At 32.6% G+C, this 24,384-nt stretch overlaps 1 protein-coding gene across 2 annotated transcripts in view; it reads left to right on the top strand.

Annotated features, from left to right (window-relative positions):
• Positions 1–24,384, top strand: part of LOC119833426 (nephrin-like) — a 151,138-nt gene that overhangs the window by 35,646 nt on the left and 91,108 nt on the right. For both annotated transcript variants that reach the window (XM_038357422.1, XM_038357421.1), the window contains exon 2: positions 16,925–17,069. In XM_038357422.1, the coding sequence (XP_038213350.1) occupies positions 16,991–17,069 (79 nt within the window). In that variant the 5' untranslated portion in view covers positions 16,925–16,990. The remainder of the gene's footprint in view (positions 1–16,924; positions 17,070–24,384) is intronic.

Below are 24,384 nucleotides of genomic sequence, written 5' to 3'. Positions count from 1 at the left end.
AAAAATATTAAATAATGAGAACGTTAAACAAAGTAAATACAATGTTTTAATCACGGTTATCGAATAATTACATGTTTTGCTGTAATTAATAACGTGGAGGGCTAGATATTTTATGATGTAATTACACCTTATAGTACAATGTGGAACGTTACCGAAATAATTTAACGAACGAACTATTACCTATTTTTTAGGACATTTACCTTTTAAAACGTGTACACATTTGTGCAGCTTTCATTGCAGTGAACATACTATTTCAATCGATTTCAAAATAGGATGAATTTATCAATTCGCGCGTATCTTATTTGTATTTGCTAAGAGATAACAACCTTCATTGGTTGATTATGATTCTTTGTTGCGTTTAGTTAGTGTGTAGTGTTTATTTGAAAGTTGGCGCCTGCCATGTGCTCCCATATAAATTTGGTCTAGTATTAACAATTTGAATTTGGCGGTTTTGGGTTAAAAATAATCATTTTCTTTGTCTTACTTGCTAATTCATATATGTCTAGAGTGTTATAGTTGTAAATTAACTAATTAATTTGTCAAAGAGATACATCGCATCTTAGCCATACAATTAATGAGGCAGCTTATTTATCTCGTCTCCTATATAAAGAAACAAATGTTTACATTATTGTGATACACAACTGACCTTGTGGAATGATCCTGGGGCTTTCTTGACTTCTTTTTTGTTTCGCCTGATGATAAGCGATCACCACCGCCCACGAAGATTGCTTCTGCGAAGGCGCTGGCCCATCTAAAGGAGTAAAGAACAAGGAAATTTTACACGGATAATAAAAACAATGGGCTGGGGAGGGTGAAAAAAAAAGAAGCTCCAACTACCCCACTCACTGAACGAAACACAGTAGCAGCTACCATGTCACGACGGTCGGACGGCTTAACTACCGCCTTATTCACAAATTGTTTTAACGTAACTAATCCAGTGACTGCACCTTAAAATTAAACAATCCTACATACAAATACTAGGTAAATAGTAAAATGATATATTTTCTTACTGAAGGGTCTTGGGACAAACATTTCACGTAAGTTTCACTGATGGATTTTCTTTGTGGGCGAGTGGGTAATCATACTGAGTTTGCTAGACCGAGACTTTTTTCAATATCAGTATTCACGACGTTCTATTGTTACGTTAACACACTTACCTTTAGGACTACAAAGCGGTTGTAATATTGAAAAAACCACAAACCATACAAAGCTACAAAATACAATTACGCTGAAATATTATTTCATAAAACTTTGCGTTCCAATCGAACATTCTGGACAAAACCTTTGCTATTAGAAGCTTAAAATGTACCTCATTATTATTATTTAGATTTAAAACCACGAATATTAAGAGCACTCGAAGTGGAAAAATGTTAAATACGCACCAATTTCGTCTTATTTTTGCCCGTTCAATTAAATTCCGACCACGAATTTCATCGACAAATACACTCAAGGTTAGAAGTTGATAGCCATTTACCGTTGAGTGAAATAACAAACTTAATATTTCTGTAAACAATGAATTTAATGTTAATTGGACTGGAATGAAAAATGGTTTGACTAAAACGACGAATAAAGCGATAACCTACCTCCATACAGCAGCTGTCAAAATGGCGTTTCATGGTATTCAGTCGATGTCAAACGTTGAATAATGAAATAGAACTCTCTAATGAGGGCGATTTAAGTTTCGGAAGTGTTTATTGGAAAATGTTTCAGCCATTGCTATTAGTTTTCCGTGAAAAATAAAAACGGTTATGTATGCTAACATTTCCATTAACACATTTAATAGAATAGAATAATTAGATTAATTTATTTGAGTAAATCCAGGAAAATAAATTTTGTATTTATAAAAGTAGATGGATGCCATAAATACTTAAAAATAGTAGTGTTTAGAAATTAAAACTTTTTAACGTATTTTAAACGCGATTTTTTCATTATGTTATTAACCCGAAGTTTCAAACACTTTACAGCGAGCGTGGTCACGGGGAGACTGAGATGTCACGGGGAGACTGAGATATGTCTTGAAGGTCATATAAAAATTGTTGTTTGTGAACTACCTCCACCTATTTCTCCGCAGTTGGTACGTGGAGTATTTTTTTTTTCGTTTAAAATTCGTTAAAAAGTTTTTAATTTCCAAATGTATAATACTCGCGTAAAATCAAACACAAGAAAATACTAATAATAGTCTTTGTTAAACTGCTTATAATCGAGGAATGGATTTGATTTATTGGGATATTGGATTTTTTAGCCATAAGAAGATAATGTATTCAATATCTGTACAAACTTGAATGGTTTTAATGATTATAATGGAATTTTGATTGGCATGATGTATGAGAAATCGGTTAATATTACAAAGACAGACAAACAGCGTTATTTTCGCATTTATTATATCATAGTAGGGATTCATGTCTTCTAAATTTACATAAAAAAAACATTATTATGTAAATTTTAATTCAAACAAGCTAGCAATCCGTCGTGCTACTTAGTGAATAAAAGACAATAACAGCGTCAGAACGATTGTAAGGTTTTCATGTTGATTTTGCTTCCATACTGATTGAGTCCATTGTTGTAATGCTTTGAACTCATTTCACGGTAAAGTTTTACCTTGCTACGTAGATAATAAATTCTTATAGATTTAGAACTATTGTGTTGTATTTTATTATATAACTGTTTTATTCTTTGATTTCGTAAGGGATTTACATTAGTGAAAATAGATCATACATGAGATATTTTTGTGAGATATTTAAATTACGCAGGTACACAACTACAAACGTACCCTAATAAATCTCATAGAAATACGTAATATGAAATCATACACTCAAGATATAGTGTTAAACTGTGTGCCAATATTCAATAAACGATGCCGAATCAATTTCCATTATGTTGTACTCTTAATTAATAAACATATGATTATCTACCCTACTACATACTATTATAATTACTGCACTGTACTAGACGTGTTTGTATTAAAACATTAAGAAATTCCTCGCTTATAAAAGTAAGAATGTTTAACCACCGCAAACATAAATCAACCAAAATGAAAAGCAGCATACAAAGAAATTGAACCTCCTCAGAAGACGATAAAGGTCACTCCCAAAAAAACAGCATATAGCATCAAGGACTATTGAATTACATTCCAAGCAGTGGCATGAAGAAAGCGAAGATTACAAAAACAATACGATTCCAAATCATTCGATACTAAGTTACCGTTCATTTGTAACGGATCGCTATACGTTAGACAAATGGGCCCGTCAGGTGCAGTTCTAAGTTGACGAGAGAAAATGGCTTCGATTCTAACAATATCGATGGCTATCCGGCCTGTTTTGATGAGAGCTTTATTAACAGTGAAGTTTATAGTGATTGAATAATTAAATTGAAGTAATTAGTTATTGTAGTTATGATTGAAGAAGCGTAATCAATTGGGCAACTGTTTGGAAATGTGTATATGTACGAGCTGTTAACCGCAACTTTGTCCGCGTGGTCAAAATAAATTTTCATAATTCAAACATATAATAATTTACTTCTTTCTGTTTAGGAGTATGTATCTAAATTCTTTCCAAGTGATGCCTAATTCACAGTAGCTATCTGTATGCTTAATTTCGGATTATGTCAGTCCATCACCTTTGTGTTTTATATATTGATATCTATTGTACTGGTCTTATATTATGAGGAATTACATAAAGCAACAGTTGATAAATTATGTTGCTGGGAACTTTGTTTGAATGTAGCAACTCTGCAACATGTCGATATATTATTGCTAAAAAAAATGGTTATTGTTATTACGGTCTTAAATGTAAGATTTTTTAAATAAATGGAAATTAAAAGTATTTTCGTTCTGTTGTCATATCTTCTTTAGTTTATTTATTTTAGTAAATTTCATCACTAACCGAAATATGTAATGAAACTGCACACTGCCAATGAATCAAACTAAAATCGATCAAAAGTAAATAAATTTCCTTTTATAATTTCAATGCCTGTTTTTTGCATATTTAAACTAATATCATAAAGAGAAATTGTTTGTGTTTTTGTACATATTTTTTATAAGGATACGGCTCCTACGGCTCCCCACTCACCGAATGAAACACAATAGCATGCTATTATTTCACGCCGGTTTTCTGTGGGGGTGTGGTAATTCCCCGGTGTGAGCTCGCCCAATTCGTGCCGAAGCGTGCTTGATTCCCACATACAATATACAAATGTATGTTAATAAAATTTTTCATATAAAATCCAATCAATTTCAAAAATTCTATCCTATTATGTACCACGGCCGAAGCCGGGGCGGACCTCTGGTTGCACATAAAATATCAGTAACATCATAAAGGATATTTTATTTTACCATCATGAATTTTATATAAAAGAGTGCTTTCATTTCATATCCCTTTTATAACTTATAAAAAATATTTATTGAATTTTTAACGTCACTATTGTGTTCAGAGTTTAACAGTGAATGAAGGTGCAAGCAAGTTAATGGACTGAGCTGTCGTTAATGTACATTTTTAACTCAGTCAATACACTTTGGCTATAAGTTTTACTTTTATTAAGAAAATAATATTGAATCATAATTGATTTCAAATGCAACTAGAGTAATCACACTCAGAACGATTTATAGAATGGAGACAATATTTGATATAAATTATATTTAAGTCATATTTAAGATTTCTTAAGATCTGCTTATTGATTAAAATCTGCTTCGAGGAATGCATTAATTATAATTATTATTTATACCTTATTGCGAAGGAATGCCTACAGACTATGTGGATTATTATGTGTGTAAAGATTCTGAAGTCTTTTTGAATTTTTCAACCTTTAGATATCCTATATAAATATATGAACATATAATGTAAGCCTCCAACGAGTATCCAGCAGAAAAATACAGAGGTGTTACAGAGAAAGATGAATTGGTATCTTAGAAAAAACACTGGACGACAATAAGAAAATAAATCATAAGCAAAAAAATCAGTAGCTGCATATACGAGTATACGATCACAAATTAAAATATTGATATCTATAAAAGTGCCCATTTTAGTTACAGAACGAAATTTTGGCTGCAAATGTAAAAATGAGTAATGCTATTCGTATCTACAGTCTTATTTCATGCCACGTCACATAAAATTTCTTATTCCACACAATACCATTTATCCATGTAAAATTAATAAGTCCTCGAAATAATTAATCCCAAGAGGAATCCATTTAAAATGAATATTATTCAAAGGGATCTCGCTTAAATTTCTCATTTCAAAACTCAATACAAATAGCTCATGAAACAACGTACTTCCGCCGTCTTATCTCGTATAAGTCAGAGTTAAGGCAGTTCCACAGGTGAATAGAGCGCACAAATCAGGTCAACAAAATCGATTTCGATTTTAAAACTTTAACGTTATTCAGTACGTGACTGGAAATATAAATGGCGTGGGCCAGAAGGTGTCATAATTCAACGTCTTTCCAAGCTTTTTCTCAGATTCTCGTACGTTCGAATAAGTCACGAATTTGTCACAATGCAACGTGACGTGTTCACGGTTTGAGGTGATTCTTCAAAAATCTCGAGGAAAAGTTGAAATTTTAACGCACTTGCACTGGCTTAGATGATGTGTCCGAAGTGTGTGATTTAAGAATTTCAAATCACACGCTTCGGAACAACAATGTGGCCTGTGGAAAAGCAATAAATTAAGATTTATTCATCGAGGACATCCTTCATTATAATACATTGTTTTCCGATAGGACGACAAACAGTTGTGTTGCGAATTATATTTGTTATGATAAGTTCCATCTTGTCAAAATACATTCAAGGAATTTGAGGGATAACAACCACCGTCACTTGTTCAAAAAATATTTTCTCAACAGCTGAGCACCTCAACTCACAAATAAACTGACGCCTTATTAATAATGTTGTTAATAAAATACTCTTCATTTTCCTAGATTTTGTTATAACAATAACAAGACTTTTGAAGCCTTGCCAGACAACCAATATAGCCACAGCGACGGAAATGTTGCGTCATTTTCTTGCCAACACGCCATTACGGAATAAACCGGGAAAATTGGACTTAGGAATAGTTGCTTGTATTTATTTTGTTCGGTTTTTCTATTTGCAGAATGTAAGAGAATTAGCAAAAGGAAAGATGTCCCGAAGTGTAGTATGAAATAACGTTCTTGAGACAGTTACAAGTAACAATTATTATTTTTTGAGTGTATAGAATGCCACTTGAGTTTATCTTTGTAGAATAAATACGTCTTAACACTTCTTCTACGTCATTATTTTTTATTTAATAACTAGGCTCATATTACTCACAAATAATTATCATCCTGACGTTATTCAATACTATTGTTATTTTTTATGTCATCGTCGGCAATGGTGCTGGTGCGTTGCTTGATGGTAAGCGCTACCACCGCCCATGACCATTTTTAGAGGGGTAAGGTCGATTGACTTTACAAATAGATTACCGACTTCGATGACGAGGAATAAAGGAAGGGACTAGGAAGGATAAGGAAAAGAATAAGGGCCTCCGGCCTATTTATTTTTAGGAGAGCAAGGGGTGAGACGCTCTGGAGCCCGAGCTACATACGCCATGATAGCAGCTCGGGATCTACTTAAGGGCTGCTACACGCATGTCTAAATTTTGTTTTTATCATAACTTTACTATGACAACCGCGGCATTTTTCTGCTATTGTTACTAGACTAAAGGCGTTGTACTATTATAGACTGTCTCTTTATACTGTGGTTATAATGTGATACGATGTAACATCAAATATAATTCAAAAATATATCGATGTGTCATATTTTATCTGTCAACGTATGTTATTCACGCTCGACTTACAATGTGAATAAAAATGCGCGCGGAAAAATTACATATGCATAAAGAAAATGTGATACACCCAGTACCAGGTAATGTGACGACTGACGGCTTACGTTGCTGTAAAATGGTTGTTACCATGGCAACGATCATGAGTTTAGGTTCCACTGTAGGTTAGAACGTAATAGTAAATGATGTAACCATAGTATACTCGTATAATCAACGATAATATATTATTATATAATATTAATGTTGTTTATAAAATAATATATGCAACAAATTTATAGAACCTTATTTTATGTTAATTATTATAACAAAGACACTATTTCAGTCACTATTTTATGTCATAGCGGGCAACTGAGCTGGTGGTTCGACTGACGGTAAGAGATCACCACCGCCCATAAACATTCACAGAAGCGAGAAAGACCAGTCCTCTGCGAATATGCTGCCCGCTTTTAAGGTTCTCAGTGAAGAATTCACTGCCGATGCATACTCCACTCCTACGTATATAACAGCGTCAATAACCAGCGGATAACATTTAAACAAACTAATTCAATTTTTGAGCCGCTTTGCGCACTGCGTGTGTATTAAGATCGCGAGAAATTCCCAAGGCGTAATACTCAACCTAATGGGACTGTCAATCGCAGGTGCGTATATATGCGCGACGTAGATATTCGAGAGCTGTAACTTATATTTGAAATGCTACAGCCCTAATTGATTGCGGTGGGCCATGTAGTGGCGGTAATGAGAGAGGTATATAATGCAGTAATACAAAAGAAATGCATCAATACGTGGAATAAATATAAAAAATGGTTGCCTGTAAAGTCGGTTTTACGGGCGAAGATTTTACGTGACAACGTCTTTTTCTCGGTAGAATATTTATTGATATGAATATTATTAAATTGCACAATAGGAACAAGGAATTGAATGAAAATAAGAATTGCACAAATTTTAACTATAGAAAATATATTTTGTTTACTAAAAAGACAGAGACAGAGACACAAGCACGCGCCGATTCAATGCGCCTAATTCTCTAGTGCTGCGCGCGCGGCGGACCGATCATAGTTCGGTGACTCATCGTAACGTTACCGGGCGTTAAACTTTTTCATGAGTGACTTCGAGCCGCAACCTAATTTAAGACGTTGTCACGTCAAAAAGAAGATAATTGTTACGGCCAGAGCAAATTCTTGAGTGTCTGTGTCAAATTCTTAATTATTTTCGCTTTTGTGTGTTGGCAAATGTAGTTATGAGTCTTCTTATATCTTTACCTGGAATATTAAAATGATAGTTAACTTTGTTAGTATTTTCTTACACCTGGTTAAAATTATACCTGTATAACTAAGTTTAGTTAATTTTCATTAATTATTATTACAGTGGTGAAAATAAGAAGTTATTTTATAAACATTTTCTCTTTATACAGCTTATATAAAACCGTTTCAAATATATCGCAATCTTAATTCATTCGTGTGTTCCATTACCTTCAATTCCAGGAAGGGAAGTCAATTAAATCCAAGTCACGAAAAGATCTCACCGCCATGATCGTGTTATTTCTTACAAAACAAAACGTCTCACGAATTTCACTACGACGTATACGAATATAATAAACCTGTTTTATTTGTACTATGATAGCTGACAGCGCTACGTTTGCGCTTAATTAATTATAACGTGCACAATACAACCGTGTACCCACTTGATGTTTATGGCGGATCATTCATACAGTGTTGGCGCAGGGACGCATTCAGCCAAATAAGCGCTGTAGGCGAGTTTTCTGGAAGCGGAATTATGGGGGCTGGGATATTCTTAGGGTGGATGATACGATTACTTTTCTATTTTTTTTTTAGAATTGGATTACACTCTCATTTTATTTTCAAAGAACATTTATTATTTGGTAATAAAACGTTTACTTTTTTATTTACTTATATACACCTATATTATTTTTTACAGGATATACCGCGTATTACGAGATAAATCTCTCTAATTTTTTATCAAATTTCATTCAAATATTGAACATATTTGAGTCAGATCAGGTGAAAAGGAAATAGATAGACGGACAGAGTTACTTTAGCTTTTATACTACTAGTAGTATTTCCTGGTGTATTTTGATTTTAATAATTTCTTTTTAATTTGAACGGTATATTCGTCTTCGTTCAATCAAAAATAACGTGTTTGTCACACTTTTACATAATACAGACAGAAAGAAAGAAAGAAACATTTATTTGACTCCACAAAATTACAATAAAAAAAACAATTAAATCAAGACGACACAATACAATAATGAAAACAAAACGACACATTAATACCTTGCACAAGAAAACAATTAAAACAAAAAAAAAAATAGTATAGGAATATATCGCATCATGCCCTAGTTCGTCATCAACCGCGCCCTAGCTAAATGCCGCGACTGCGTGAGGGAAATTGTTTCAGCTAACCTGCCTTAATAATTCCTTTCCACGGCATGTTTGCCAAGGAACTGTTGGGGTAAATAAAGTGGAGGCTTACGAAATTCGCTACAATACAGCATATTTGTAATTGAATGACGGCATTGTTTAAGTCAAGTTATAAAGTACTCGGGCGTAGAACGTATTTATGTTAACAATTTTGTTTTCCTTATTATCGTTTTTGTTTTCTTTTTGCATCCCGGGTGGACTTATAATCTTTGCTAGTATTATAAATGTGAAAGTAACTCTATCCTTCTGTCTTGAATACACGAAAGGCTCATGTATAGTTTGGAGCCCGAAAAAGTACATGGGATAGTTTTTATCCCGGAAATGTCGTGTGAATGAGAACTATGCCGGGAAAATTTATCTTTTCTTTGAGAGCGTGAGCGAAGCTGCAGCTAAAAACTAGTCATTAAAATGCAAATTAATGAGTTGTTAATGCTTAAAATTAAACGCAGATATGTTTTCTGTTAATTTTATAGTTTCAATCAAAGTTGATTTATTAAAGATAATGATCTGTAATTCATTTGATATTACTCTTAATGAGATTTCGTTCAGTACATTTTATAATGAAATACAATTATAAACGACTGGTGTATTTTCCAAGATAAGTGATCTTGGAAAATACACCAGTCATTGTTAACTTTGAAAGATGTTCAAACATTAATATAAAATACAATGCAACATGTTCCTCGTTTAATTTATATCAACAATAAAATAGCAGACTAACGCAAGATTGCAATTACAATTCGCTCCATTGAGTTTAATGAAACCCACCGACGAATGCACAGGTGTATTTTTCTTTAATAAACCGAAAGGTCACCTTGTTATCAACGGTCACGGACGAAGACGAGTTTTGCCCTTTTTCTTAATACAAAATGGATTAAATGCATAGATAGCCGTCAACCATAAAGAGATTGAAGAGGCTGATATACTCAGAAGAATGGGATGGGGACACTTCGTATCTCCGAGACGCGTTTCTTTGCGCAGGTGCCCCGAATATTTTCGCTCTGTAAATGAAATCTTTTTTGTTTTTATCGTTAACAGTGATCCCGTTGCTTTGAATTTTTAAACGAGTTTGCTCTTTATGTGCCTCCGTCGAGAAACGCTTCATTTCGCTTCGTTTTTTGTGTTTCCGATTTTTTGTCTTACTTTGAAATTATTTAACACAAGCGAAGGAAAGTTGTCGTGACGTAAATTAGGGGTGGAATATTTGATTATGAAGTATTTTAAAATTGTGTTTTTTTATTAATAAATGAAGGGATATATCTCTCTACTTTAAGTAACATAATACGAAAATATTTTTTGTATAAGACAACTATTAAAATAATTATAATTTATACAATTATAAAAAGTGCTAGCAATTGATTGATAATAACAAATGATAAATTAATTACTTTACAAGATTTCAGAAATGTATGTTGTACTTTTTGTATCGCAAGTATACGGTAATAAGTATATACTATATACTACAGCTCTTCAAACTGCTGACAGGTTTTTATTATGGGTGATAGTGTAACTCAAGTAGCAGCTAATACTTAATTAATCTACTTTCCAAAAATTGCTATAATATTCATGTATTCTTATTAATCCGGAAATACTATCACAAAGATCCTACTTTTGAGAATATTCGTGGGCGGTGGTGATCACTTTTCCATCATGCTCGTTTGCTCGCGCTAAAGATAACTATAACTGTACGAAATGCGCCAAAATAAGCCCAGGTATGTAAACTCATTTATGATTTATGAAAAATGTCCAATCAAAAATTAATTATTGCGAACAGGAGCTGTGGGCTGCCAATATTAGCTCGGACTTTGCCGCCCCACCTTCTCGAGGCACAAAAGAACTCAGAACTTCATGTAATTTTAACTTTGCCCGTCCTTCACATTTTCATATTCCTCTATTTGTCTTTAAGATGCATTTTCCCGTCGGTCTGTTTGCACAAGCCGATAAGTCTTACACGGGATACGGAAGAAAGTTTGATTTCTCTGGCGTATAATTGAGCGGGTAATATCTGGGGAGACTAATAAACTTTGCTTTGTACTCGACCCGGTTCTTTTAATGTCAATTTTGCTAGAAACTTCCATTGAATGGTTTCAAGATGTTGAAAGACTTCAGTAATTATCATAGCAATTTTCGTACTTGTTAAGGAAAGTTAAGGGCACTTTTGTTTTTTGGGTATTCTATCGAGGTCTTGTAATTTTTTTGGTAAATAACTTTGTTTAATAAGTTAATAGATAAAGACATTATTGGTGATACAAAATAAGTTTAGAAAGAATAATGATGGTTATTCTCTTCGTAAAAACGAATACTTAATTGGTATTGTTTGAACCATCAATATTATAAAGAATTACGCTAAATAAATGTAAAAAGACGTTATATTCAAACAATATTAATATATTTAAAAAGGTGAATTTGGTTTTCATATAATATTAGAGATGCGAAAATGTACGTCTATCTGTCTCTTCTTAAAGCCGAAACCAATTTAATATTACGTTTTTTTTTTCAAACCTGGGAAAGGATAGTTATCGGAAGTCTATTAAAATATAATTATAATAGTATTTTTATAAGATGTACCAAATTCTCAAACTATTAATGTAACTGTAGGTATGCTACAATCGAAAATGATTGCTCATTTAAATAATTCGATTCCAAAACTCCACATAAGAAACACTGCGTTCTAATTTTCTTAGCCCCAGGCTCTTACAAAGCTTACAAAGTTTGCTAAATTACCAATTTATTATTGTAGGTAATTCAAAACAAAGTTGCGTTTGATGCTTTGAATAATGTGTAACACGTGTGGAATATAAACCAGTATGCGTAATTGTATACACATTGTTGTAATTAAACCGCCTTACAACTCGATTTATGGATTATTATATTCTAACTGATATTATATACAAGCCGCCCCGACATCGCCCGTTATACCTATAGCCTTTTTCAATAAATGGGCTATCTAACACTGAAAGAATTTTTCAAATCGGACCAGTAGTTCCTGAGATTGCGTGGAAGTGCGTGCAAATAAAAAAACTCTTCAGCTTTATAATATTAGTATAGATTAGTGCAAAGATGCTTCTTTTATCTCCTTTTCTCTTCGTAACGGAGCGATTTTTGTATTTGGAGATAATTAAGAGGTTAGAGAGTGACATAGGCCCGGTGAAAACCCGGTGAAAAATCTCTTTCCCATGGGAATTTTCTTTGACTACGCGGGCAAAGTCGCCGGGCAAAGTCGCAGCGGTATTGTGCATCGAGGATACTTCGACAGAAATTGGGCTAACACTGGGGAAGGTACACTCGTCCAAAAAATAGCGTCAAATAATACCCTGTGAATGTTATATGTTTAGTACAATGAATGGGTAAGCCGGATGCTAGGTCACTTTCTTTTTTCCCTCAACAATTGTGTCTTTATACCTTCTCTAACTGCTAATCCTGAGGCGTTATGATCTTTAAATATTCGTGGGCTGTAGTTACCATACGACGACCATAGCCTCCATTGTTTCATTATATGCACATTCTAATATAAAAAAATAAATAAAATATATTTGCGAGAAAAACAGTTGAAGAAACTACTTTTTTTATGTTTTTTTTTTTATGTCACAGTCGGCAATGGAGCTGGTGGGACGCCTGATGGTAAGCGCTACCACCGACCATGGACATTTGTAGAAGCGTAAAGGCGATTACAGGCCTTACGCCTCTACAGATGGATTGCCGACTTTAAATTGGGAAGGGATTAAGAAATGATTAAGGGGAAGGAAAAGGATATGGGCCTCCGGACTACATTTCTTAAGTAACGTCGAATCAATCAAAACAGGCCATATAACTAAAAATAGAAAACACGTATCGAGTTTCACACGCCTCATTGCTTTTAAGCCTTATATTATTTAAGTACAACTTTGTTTACGCAAAGTTATGTTCCCAAGATCCGCTAAGTGAACTCCAGTGGGCTAGCGGAGCCGCTCGGATTTCGTTGAATTTTTAATCCACCCCTAATGTCCTTGCGACGTTACCTTTGCGTTGCTTCTTGAATATTTTAACATAAGATCATTGGGTTTAACATCGAAAGTTACATACAGTCCAGTTAGTCAGTTCAACTCTATTGTTATATTATTTGAATATTAGATATATTTAGTAGGTAGCCGCTCGCATATTGAGTACTAGATTTTTACGAAAAAAAAAACATTAAGAAAACGAACTCTTGCTATTTGAAAATTATTCTGTTCTGTCCTTGAAAATGATTTAATAGTAATCATGGTTACCGACAGGTTTTTGGGCTTTTCTAGTTGATGATAATGTATCTGTTGCTTGAACTGACACGACAGACGACAGTCTCTGTTGTCGCATTCTCTTTTGTTGTCTTATATTTACAGTAGTCTTATAGCAGAGGTAAATTATTCAATTTATATAAGAAGACATGAGATTCAAGAATGCGTCACATTTCTTACCGTAAAATTAAAATGTAAAAGTTCTTTTATTTACATGAATACATTAGAGCACAATGAGGTTATTCAAAGAGAAATATTTTTTCAGCTACACATGAGCTTACTACACTTAGCTTTAATTACTACCAAATTTAAGGTGCCAGACATTTTTTAGTATTTCAACTTCTTTTCCTATATTTTCCTCTCCCAGCTGAAGTGAAAATGAATTTAAAAGTTTAACCGTGAGTTACGGACATAGTAACCTACTTTCGCATTTATAATTTCTGTTTGCATTTTTTAAATAGCTTTAACATTGCTATATTGTACAAGCAAATGTGAATCGTGCAATTTCTTTCGTATTTATAGAATTCAATGATTATTTGCTTTGTGTAAATTTAAAATGTATTTTATAGTTATCTCTTAGTGTAGTTTTGTTATAAACAATATTTATATATGGGTTTTATATCTCTTCATTAGAAATAATTTATTGTTATCATTAATTAATTTTGTGACAGAAGAACATAGCATTATATACGTATGTATACCTGTCAGATAACTCTTTATACTTATAAGTTTTTCAATTATAACTGTACAATACAATAAATTATAAAAAATCATAACGTAATTGGAATATTTCGTCCGCGGTTAGAAAGAGATATCCTCGGAATACCATTTTAATGAATATTTGACGATCACAGAGCACTTCGTTCATAAAGATATGATTACTCTGGTTATTAATATTAATACTAAAATGAGGGAGCGATAAACGTCTTAACGAAACGTTAATGTAAAAGCTGCAAGTACTAAAATAAAATTTATGCTTTCTAAACTCAACCTTTCTAGAGTCCATTAAAATTTTTACTCAAGGAAATATTATACGTTGAACGTTAACAAACTTCACTATTAGCTGTTTAATTTTTAACAATTACCCTTTAAATGGGGTAATTTTAGAGACTAAAATTGTATATAAATTCCTGTACTTAGCGTGAACTTTTTATTCTATATGGAATAAAACTTGAGACTTTTATTTACTTGTTGTAAATTAATTATTTTACGAGGGAAGTTTAGTTACGTTTTAAGGATGGATAAAATGTTATTGATGAGGCATATTAGTGCAAATGTTGTGTAGTTTTAAAGATTTAAGCATACATAGGACTAGAGATAGCGACTTTGCTTTATACTATGTAGTTATGTGTAAGTGTGCACGTTTGATTGCTTGTTTAATCTATATAAATAAAAATTAATCACAAATATCAAGAACGCCTTGATCGATTCAGTTGACTTTTTTTCAGTGGTATTTTTTTAATAGCAATACAAAGGTTCTTATGAAAAGAATGAAGGTATCACGGTTGAAGCCGGGGCGGACGGCTATATATAAAATGTAATTGAAATGCGTTTTACATATATGTACAATAGGATTTTCAATCCTATTTAGCGTGGATGTAACGGGATATTCTTTAGACAAGGTGTAAAAATATATCCACATCTTCTATGAAAATATCATTCATCATTTATGATTCTCATAATATTTGAAAATAGTACAATCATTTTATTGTTAGCAACATTTGTTGTTTAGTATCATGTATTTTTAGGCTTTATTAATATTATATGCAAAATCATATAAAACGGCATTTTTGCTAATATTGGAAAAAATTAATTAGTTGCAGAAGCATGCTTTGATTTACTCTTTGATATAGAGAAGTGGTTTAATTTTAATGAAGTGCCCTAACGCTAACTTATAATACATTTATTATGAGAAAAATTATCTATAATAGCATTATTAACAATTTTAACATATTTACTAAGATGCCATAGATCTAATAAGTGGTGGACTATAATTATAACAACACTAAGTCCTTAATTGTAATTTCAAAAAACTTTCTATCCATGTTACCTGTGTATGTCATGATTGTCATTCTTAAAGTAATAAATATATTATGTTCTGTTAAAACATATTACTAAAAAACATAATAGCATTTGTTTATAGTTTAATAAAAAAATGGTGTTGTAAACCAAAACTGATTCTTGATTCAAAAACATTCCATAACTGACCGTAAAACTTGCACTCTGGTGAAGCATTAATAAGTAACAACAGAAGGGAAATAAACGAACAACCAATTAGCTACACGGATTTCATACGATTAAAATATAATCTACGCCAAGAAATGTTACGTTATATATCAAGCAAACCAGTATACGATTGAACGAATAAAATTGCACGAAGCCATCGATCTCATCTCATTACAACTAACGATTGCAGAGCGAATGAAATACCAAGCAATCCAATTTAAAAGCTATACCATAGCGTCGTAAATGAATAACATTATTGTTCACTTCGTTACGTAGATTTACCGAGAAATCGGATCGTTAGCAGCACTTAACGGGACGAATGTTCGCCGTCACTTGTTCCTGAGGAAATATGAAGATTGATAGCGTTTCGCCAGCTTATCTATTAACTTGGCTAAATGCTGCTCTGAAATTGTGAAATTAAGTACGGAGATTAATAATCGTTTGATGTAAACAGATCTGCTGGAATAAGCCATAATTAGGACGTTCTGCTTCGAGCTGTTTATACGTCAGAATACATCGCCTAAATTATTTTTCGAATTCACAAACAGATCAACCAACAGCCAAGTTGAATTTATTAGCTACGTTTATAACCACATTGCTAGAAATTTAATGCAGTTCAATTATTCGAAGATGAAAGTATAAATTTTAGATTTACTTATTTTTCATTGTCTATTTAACTTCATATATCGAAAAAGAACTAGTTTATAATAATTTCAATTATAAAAGGAAACATTAGATGATATAAACTTCCTGAACGTAAAATAATACAAATAATAAATTTCAAAAATGAATCATATTTATATCCCATCCTACTAATATGTTAAAACGAAAGTTTGTAAGGATGAGTGTGTGTTTGTTACTCTTTCACGCAAACACTACTTAACCGATTGCAATGAAAAATGGTACTAGATAGCTGGACAACTTGAATAATATATAGACAACTTTTTATCCCGATATTTCCTCGGGATACGGACTTAAAACCAAACCGACAAAAAAACCGCGGGGCTTAGCTGGTATATCATATTTGAAATAAAATAAAAAAGTAATAACAGCGACGTATGGAACTAATTCCATGCCATTTATTCTAGAAGGTATTACACGGTAAATGCAGTCAGCCAATTCATGCCACAACCAGGGAGTAACTAAAAAAAACGCAACAAGTTCTAAGTCTTAAAGCGGAGGTATTAAGAGCTAACTGTAAATTTAATTCTTGCAGATTATGGCGCGTTGTTCGTGAAAATGTAAGGAAGGAAACTGATGTTGACATAAAAACTCAGCTAAGATGGAGTGCTCCGTTCGGCCCAGCCCCACGAGGGTTCTTTCCTTGTGGACGCTTCTAATTGGCAGTTTTAATATCGCAGGTATGTTGTGACAATCAATGAAGTTTTATTAGACATGTTTAACAGTTAAATTGGTAAGTACAATGCTCAGATTTACAAAAGGATTTGTTAAGGTGGTACATATGCGTGTGAAATATATATATTTTTTTGTTAAACTGTTGCTAATGTTTTGTTCAAATAAATATAATATAAGGAATGTTTCTGTAAATATGTTTCGGTAATAGGCTTTTAATTGAATGAAGGAACAAAATGTCTAATATGTCATGGCTTTATTGTAATTAATGAATGATTATTTTTACCATTTATATTAACCTACTTCTAAATAATAGCATAATTTAATAATTCCGTGCACCGAGTCCATTTCAGTTTCAGTAAAGCATTCCTCACGAAAACTAAAATGTTACGTATTTTGTACATTTTAAAGCGAACCAGCTTTTTCGTTTCTTTTATAATATAAGCGTTTCATATTACCTAATTACATTAATTAAAGGGGTAAATAAAAAAAAACCGTTTTGCTATAATTTCATCGTTTACTGGGAATTCCCATGAAAACGAGATGTTTCAATAAGGTGAAAAGTTACCTACGAAATATTCTAGCCTCCTATCTACAGATATAAAAAACATGCCATAGAATTACTCTGCTGTCACGTGAAAGAAAGAAAAAACATTAAATATGGATTAGACTTTGATATTACTAAGGATTACATGAACTGTTGAGTAAACATTTACTATCACATAGTAACGTTTGTGGTGCATCATGCTAGCCAGTTAGAAAAACCAGCGACATCTATTTCTGATTACACTTGTCTCAGCTGATTGGTCAAATGGAATAGCAAGTAGTAGAAATCTTACAAACCTCCTCTATAATCATACTAATAAATAATAATAATTATTATAAAGAGAAAAGATTTGTATGTACATTTGTAATGTTTTCATAGAAAAACTGCTTTTTCGTTTTAAACAATTTTTTCGCCATTTGAAAACTGCAACTTTACTCAGTGATATGGGCTATGTATACACTATGAGGAAAGCCGGAGGGAACAGCTAGTAAACATATAAGTTGTGGTAATCGGCGAGGAATTTATGTATATATTCTTAATTGTGCAAGCCAACAGGCCATGAAAGAATGAAACAATAATGTATGTTTATATAATTACTATTAGCAAAGAGGTAAAACCAATCTGTCTCAGATATACATGAACATGTAACACGGTCACCGCTTATTGGTAACTACGTCAAAAAATTACACTCCAGTCAATTAAATAACAATAAGTTCGAATAGCCCTTTACTTTTAACACGAATAAATCCAAACCCAAGAGAATAGTAGAAAAAATGACATTGTTTGCGTTTCTATCTATACACCCAGCTCGCAGACACTCAATGAATATTTACTAGACGGGCCCGTTGTTTTCATTAGCGTGATTGCTACAATCCATTTTTACAAAGTGTTGAACACAAGTGCTTCTTTTTCAGATAGTTACTTTTATTTTCATTGGGTTAACAAGCTTTTTGTATTATGGTATCGCGCTTCTATTGCGCTGTTTCAATTTTAAAACCAGAAGAAATAGGTTAATTGCAAATGCATTTAACTGCTTAATTACTGGAGCATGATTGTGTAACATTAATGTTACAGAAATCGCGTATTATTGCAGGTTTTTCTTGAAGACCTATTTATAATGTGCTTGCAGTGTGGCATGGTAAATGTTGCTTGCTAAAGTAAATACAAACAGTTTTTATTTATTTTCGTTTGAAAATTAAATGTTTATTGAGATAGATCGCATCGTTTGTAATTCTTTTCTACAATGTTTACTAATGTCTTTAATGGAGATATCACTCCGGATTCTAAATTAGCACCAAAACCAACAATTTCTAATCAAACATTAAAAAAATCATACAACGATTGGTAAACCGTACAGTACGTTGCACAAAACAAAAAAATAATCAGTCAAATCCAGAATCTTTTTGTGTACATCGGTTAAAAATACCTCTTTTTTATGCCGCGTTGATTGTCTTATTATACGAATAATATATAAATTTTCAAGCCTGTAACTTATTCTGTCCTAAATCGTTTGTGACGTTTTTTAAATTCCTGGTCGATGCGCTTCTTATTTCAATGTTTTATTATGCAGAACCTTTGACAAGGTAATAATCTTTTGTAAAATAAATAAAGCAAGCGCGACGTTTAAAATAAACACTAGCGTCGAGTTATAAAAGAGTTTATAAAATAAGCTAACGCGCTGTGTTTATAAAATCAACTCATACTTGCTTTTAAAAAGGTCTTTTAACATTTTAAAAACAAGTTTATTAAGGAACTCGGTTTCATACACTTATAGCTACAAGTGTACATCCAGTCGTCAGGTTGTATGTAAATTAATTCGAATCTTTTAATTTATAACGTTAATTATGGTATTTACTCAAGGTTTTCATTCATTTGTGTTTCCTCTTTGAATATTTGATATTTTTCATAGTTTTCAGCATTTTTAGGTTAGTGCTCAAGGCTCAGTTTTGTGAAAAGTCATATAATCCTCAAAATAAGTATATTATGGATATTAAAATGACGTTGCGATAAAAAGGGAAATAATAGTATTGGCATTAGAAATAAGCTGATGGTTCAGGCTTAAATCATTAATTGAAATACATGCAAAAAATACTTTAATATTGTTTAAATTGCGGTACTGATTTATTTTATAACATTACGATGCAAATATTAAAAAGCGTGTTATGTCTCGCATGTAGCATTAGATATTATAGATATACTTAAGTATATCTATCACATTCACATCACATTACTACATTATACTACTTTCAAACATTTTATCCGTCCGTTTTAACACAGTATATCAATCAAAGTCTATATGTCCTTTAAGAATAGTACTACTACATTGCAAGCATTCCCAACAAAACAGCCCAGTCTACGTTTCACTGGAATAAATTGTACTACGATAAAGGGGTGGGTGAAAATATAGGTGAGGATGTCAGTGCATCGTTACGTTAAATTATGAGGTTGTTAAATCTCAGTAGGAATTCCTCCCCAGATTGTCGGGAATGCCTTTGAGCCGGCGTACTTTGATATACACGTATACGCTTTTTATATCGAAAATGTTAGCCGTAATGGGATTTTGGTAAATTCTTTGTGAATCTTTTGCGTGTAATTCTTGACAGGTGACCGTTTGGTTATGTGTGTTTTTCTTTAAAATTTTTGTGTATAGAAAATTATTGTATGGGAGTTCGAGACTTACGGTTTCTACAATAGAACAGGATGTGTATGCCATATTTATATAATTTAATTAATAAAGGTACAGTAATAATAAGATATGACCAAACTAGGCAAACGGTCTCTTCAAAAGAAATTGCTTGAAATAGACACTTAAGCTAAATATGTGTTTAAAATTTAAACAAAACAGTTTAAACGTGTTATATGACGGTTTTACAATAAAATATTATCTCACATTGGCCGGGTCCATCGCTCGTGAGTCGTGACTACACAAAATAACCGATGTATAAAGCCCCGACTGCACATAGCAGCCTGTCACCTTGACTGACGTAATTGTAATTAAAAATATAAATAAAACGATGTTTTAGCGCGAAAATTCAGTAAAATTTATGTTACAGATAATATACAGAATTTATGCTTCGTGCTTTTTTCGAATACTTAATGCTTTTTTGTAAAAATTTATCGGATATTGTATTTGGTTCGCGTGGTTTGGAAATTTATATGTAGTTTTTATAATCTCTGTCATTCTATTAGTACAAGATAGCAAAAAGACATCCGAAAGAACCGATGCATTTATGGGAAATCGACTAAGGAATGGCATTATCAAAATTATATTAAAATGAAAATTAAACTCAATTTATCATATAAATGTACTGGAAAACGAAATATACTTCGAGATTAAAACAAAACCAGAAATTACGCCGCCCCAATCGGATCATCATTAAAACGAAATTGGAAATTTCCGATCATATAAAACATAATTCACAAAGAATAAAGCGAGTTGAGATGACATTGCGATAAATTGAATCCCAAGTTCGAAGGTCGCACGATACGAAACCGTGTACGCACGTACGTCGATCTTTTGTTGTTTCCCATTGTTACATTTAGGCTGTCAACGTACTGGGCAAGAAAAACAACACGCTTCTAAAATATTTTTATGAGATTCGCAAATTTTAAGCGATACAACGATAAAGAACGAATGGATACTGAAAGTGTATGTGGTACTTATTGTTTGACGTTACATTTGAATTGCAGGTAAGTATGATCTATTCATGTTCGCTTCTTGGTACGCACTGTTATGAGTATGTTTCAATTAGACATACCAATGGACAAAAATATTATGGGAAATATATATTGCTTGTTATAGCACAGAAAAACTTAACTGTAGCATAAAAAATATCAAAATATCATCGACGACATTCATCAACAACAGATATTTGTTCCCAGTGCAGGGACACGGGCCGCATTCTATGAGGGCTCGGGATATCATCTACCGCGCTCGCCAGGTGCTGGTTGGTAGATGTCACATGTCGTCGAAATTTGATTCTTGAACATACCTGTTTCCCCGCAGGATGTTTTACCGTTTCGAATAGTAGTGCCGTGGATAATGTGCAGATAAATTTAAAAATGAGTTAAGTCTTGCCCACTCGCCCGGTATCGAACCACCGACTTTACTTGAGGAACTAACCACTAAGTCACCACCGCTCACGGTGACAGTAATAAAGATATTTTGAAGAATTCTGCTGTGAACCATAAGTCTGGATTTTTAATTTGTAATGTTTATATACGCTCTATCATGTAATCATATTACAGGATCAATTACGAAAATCTGATAAGATATATCGCATATTTATATGGTCTATAGCTATATAGCAGTCGAATTGCTCCTCTGTCCGATAGTTCCGAATCGACATAGCCCGTACGTGCGTGTTACCTTCGAGCAGTTGAATTCGCAGTAAGATAAGAACTTAAATAAATCGAAGGAAACGATTGCGTGCTCTGTATATATTTTGCATGAAAGCGGCTCGCGTTCGCGGCGAAAAGGTGCGTGATTTTTGTCAAATATACGCATCGAAATTTATGAGCATCATGTGAAATAAGTTTTATTAGATAACCCATTCGTAAGGAAATGTCCTTGCCTTTATGGACTCCATAAAAATGCAGTAACACTTGATATTGAAACGTTATGAACGCGTAGTCGGTAAAATGTTGACGTAGTTTATACGAGTGTGTAGAGTTTATGGCTATGAAATAATTATTTGGAATTATTATGGGCGTGGATTATTGAATAGGGGAATGCAGGTATTTAAACAAACATGAATTCGTGAATTACTAAGTTTCATTGAACGTGTTTGATTAAAACGTATTACTGCTTCATTGAAAATGAGTCTGAATGGACCGATTATGAAAGCAAAATTACGGTTTTCTCACTAAAATTTTTCGTCTTTATTTAAATCGATTTATGTCATAAAATAGCAATATCCTTTTTTATTAATTAAACCTTCGATAATATAAAACAGACGCTCGAGCTCGGCTCAAAATCTCAATTAGTGAAATCATAAAAGTTCCCAAAGATCGGAATTCCGTTCCACGATACGATAATTAATCCTTTACTAATTAAGTGACATCCATTCAATCGTATTAAATCAACAAGCAACCGATATTGACCTTTTGTTGGACAAATTACATGCGCCCAAACCGTCAAAGGCCCGGATTCAAGTACAATTTCAATACTATCTGTTTAAATGATCACAGACAAGCGGTTCTGATTGCTTTGTTCTATTTAACATATTCGTTTATTACGAGCCGCTGGCGTGTGGCGGTCTGCTTCGGACTTTCAGTTCATATGGGACTGTTTAAAGGCAAACTCACTATGTAACCGTATCTTAGTGTGTGTATTGGCTAAGCTGAGACAAAGATCGGTAAGTTTGAATGTAGGCGGTATGATGAATTTTGCAGTCTATTAATATCAAGAATTTGATTAAACACAATGGTCGTGGAATATATATAGATAACGTTGTATACAATTTATATGAAATGTTATTAATTTCGTTAGATTACGTAAGATACGGAAATATGTTTAAAGTTGTTATGTGTATTGGAAGGAGTTTGATAAATGAGAATTTTTTATTTCTCTCTTAGTGGAAGTGTAATAACCGATTTTGAAGTAAGAGGTATACAATTTTTGTAAGAATTATAGTTATAGGTTGGCCTATAATGGGATGATGAAACTGTATTTTTTATACAAACAGTTAATAAACTGAGAGGCCATTCACGAAACAATGGTTCTTTACATGGAACACTAGAAGTGCATCATTCACAAGACAGTTGTTGCTGTAACAACTGTTTCTATTACACTCCGCAGCTCTCGACTCAAGAGCTATTCAACTATTCGCGCAAATGAATTATTTGCGTATCACTCGCAGTTTTTCTATATATTTCAAACAAGATTGAATCAATTAATAATTATTATTGAGTTAAATAAATTTATTGGGTGCAGGTAAAACTGAAAGATTGATTTATAATAAGTTTATAGCTAACATTTTTTTGATAATATTCACATTAATCAGTGGGAATTTAGAAAATGCATGTGTGTTTTTTTTATTTGGGAGGATTACGCCAATCCTCCTAAATAATACATTTGTAATTCTATTAGCTTTTATTCATCTTATAAATATTTTATATGAAAAAGTGTTAACATAATTAAGAATACTTAAAATTTACTTTTACTTAGAAACTAGAAAATTTAAAATTTGTATAGGCCTTCCACCCTTATTGACATTGGCAATTACGCATTTATGCAATAACTACATTTCAACTTTCTCTTTTTAATTACACTTCTTATATTCCAAACTAAATGAAAACTTGGCAAATTAAAAGAAATATTATGTGTACACAAGCAGTATATTCAAATGTATACAGACGCAATTTCGTGAGACTATTAGTGCGGGTACCACGCTAGCTCGCCGTAATGAGATGTTGCAGACTGCTTTATATCTCAACTTTATATACCTTTGCTTTTAATTATTTCAGAAGTCAGTAACTGTTGCACTTGGGGATTGAATGAAATATTTGATGCTGTGTGCTCTTAGTAAACGTTAATCAAAATATTTAGTTTATAAAGGATTGCTCCAAGGGATAGTGTAGAAACAGAGATTTGATAAAGTGGTCGTTTATTGGTTATATTTATGAGCTAAAAGGATTTTAATCGTGTGTCATATAGATTGAGTGCTTCAAAAGCTTTTATTGGATTAATGCTGAAAGTCGAATAAAAAATATTCAAAGCACTTTGGAGTTTTGGGAACTCATTGACCTTTTCAAAACTTTTATTATGTACCTAT

The sequence above is a fragment of the Zerene cesonia genome, chromosome 17 (genome assembly GCF_012273895.1).
Source record: "Zerene cesonia ecotype Mississippi chromosome 17, Zerene_cesonia_1.1, whole genome shotgun sequence".
Classification (NCBI taxonomy): domain Eukaryota; kingdom Metazoa; phylum Arthropoda; class Insecta; order Lepidoptera; family Pieridae; genus Zerene; species Zerene cesonia.
Note: the sequence above shows the minus strand (reverse complement) of the source record. Positions and strands in the feature narration are given on the sequence as shown.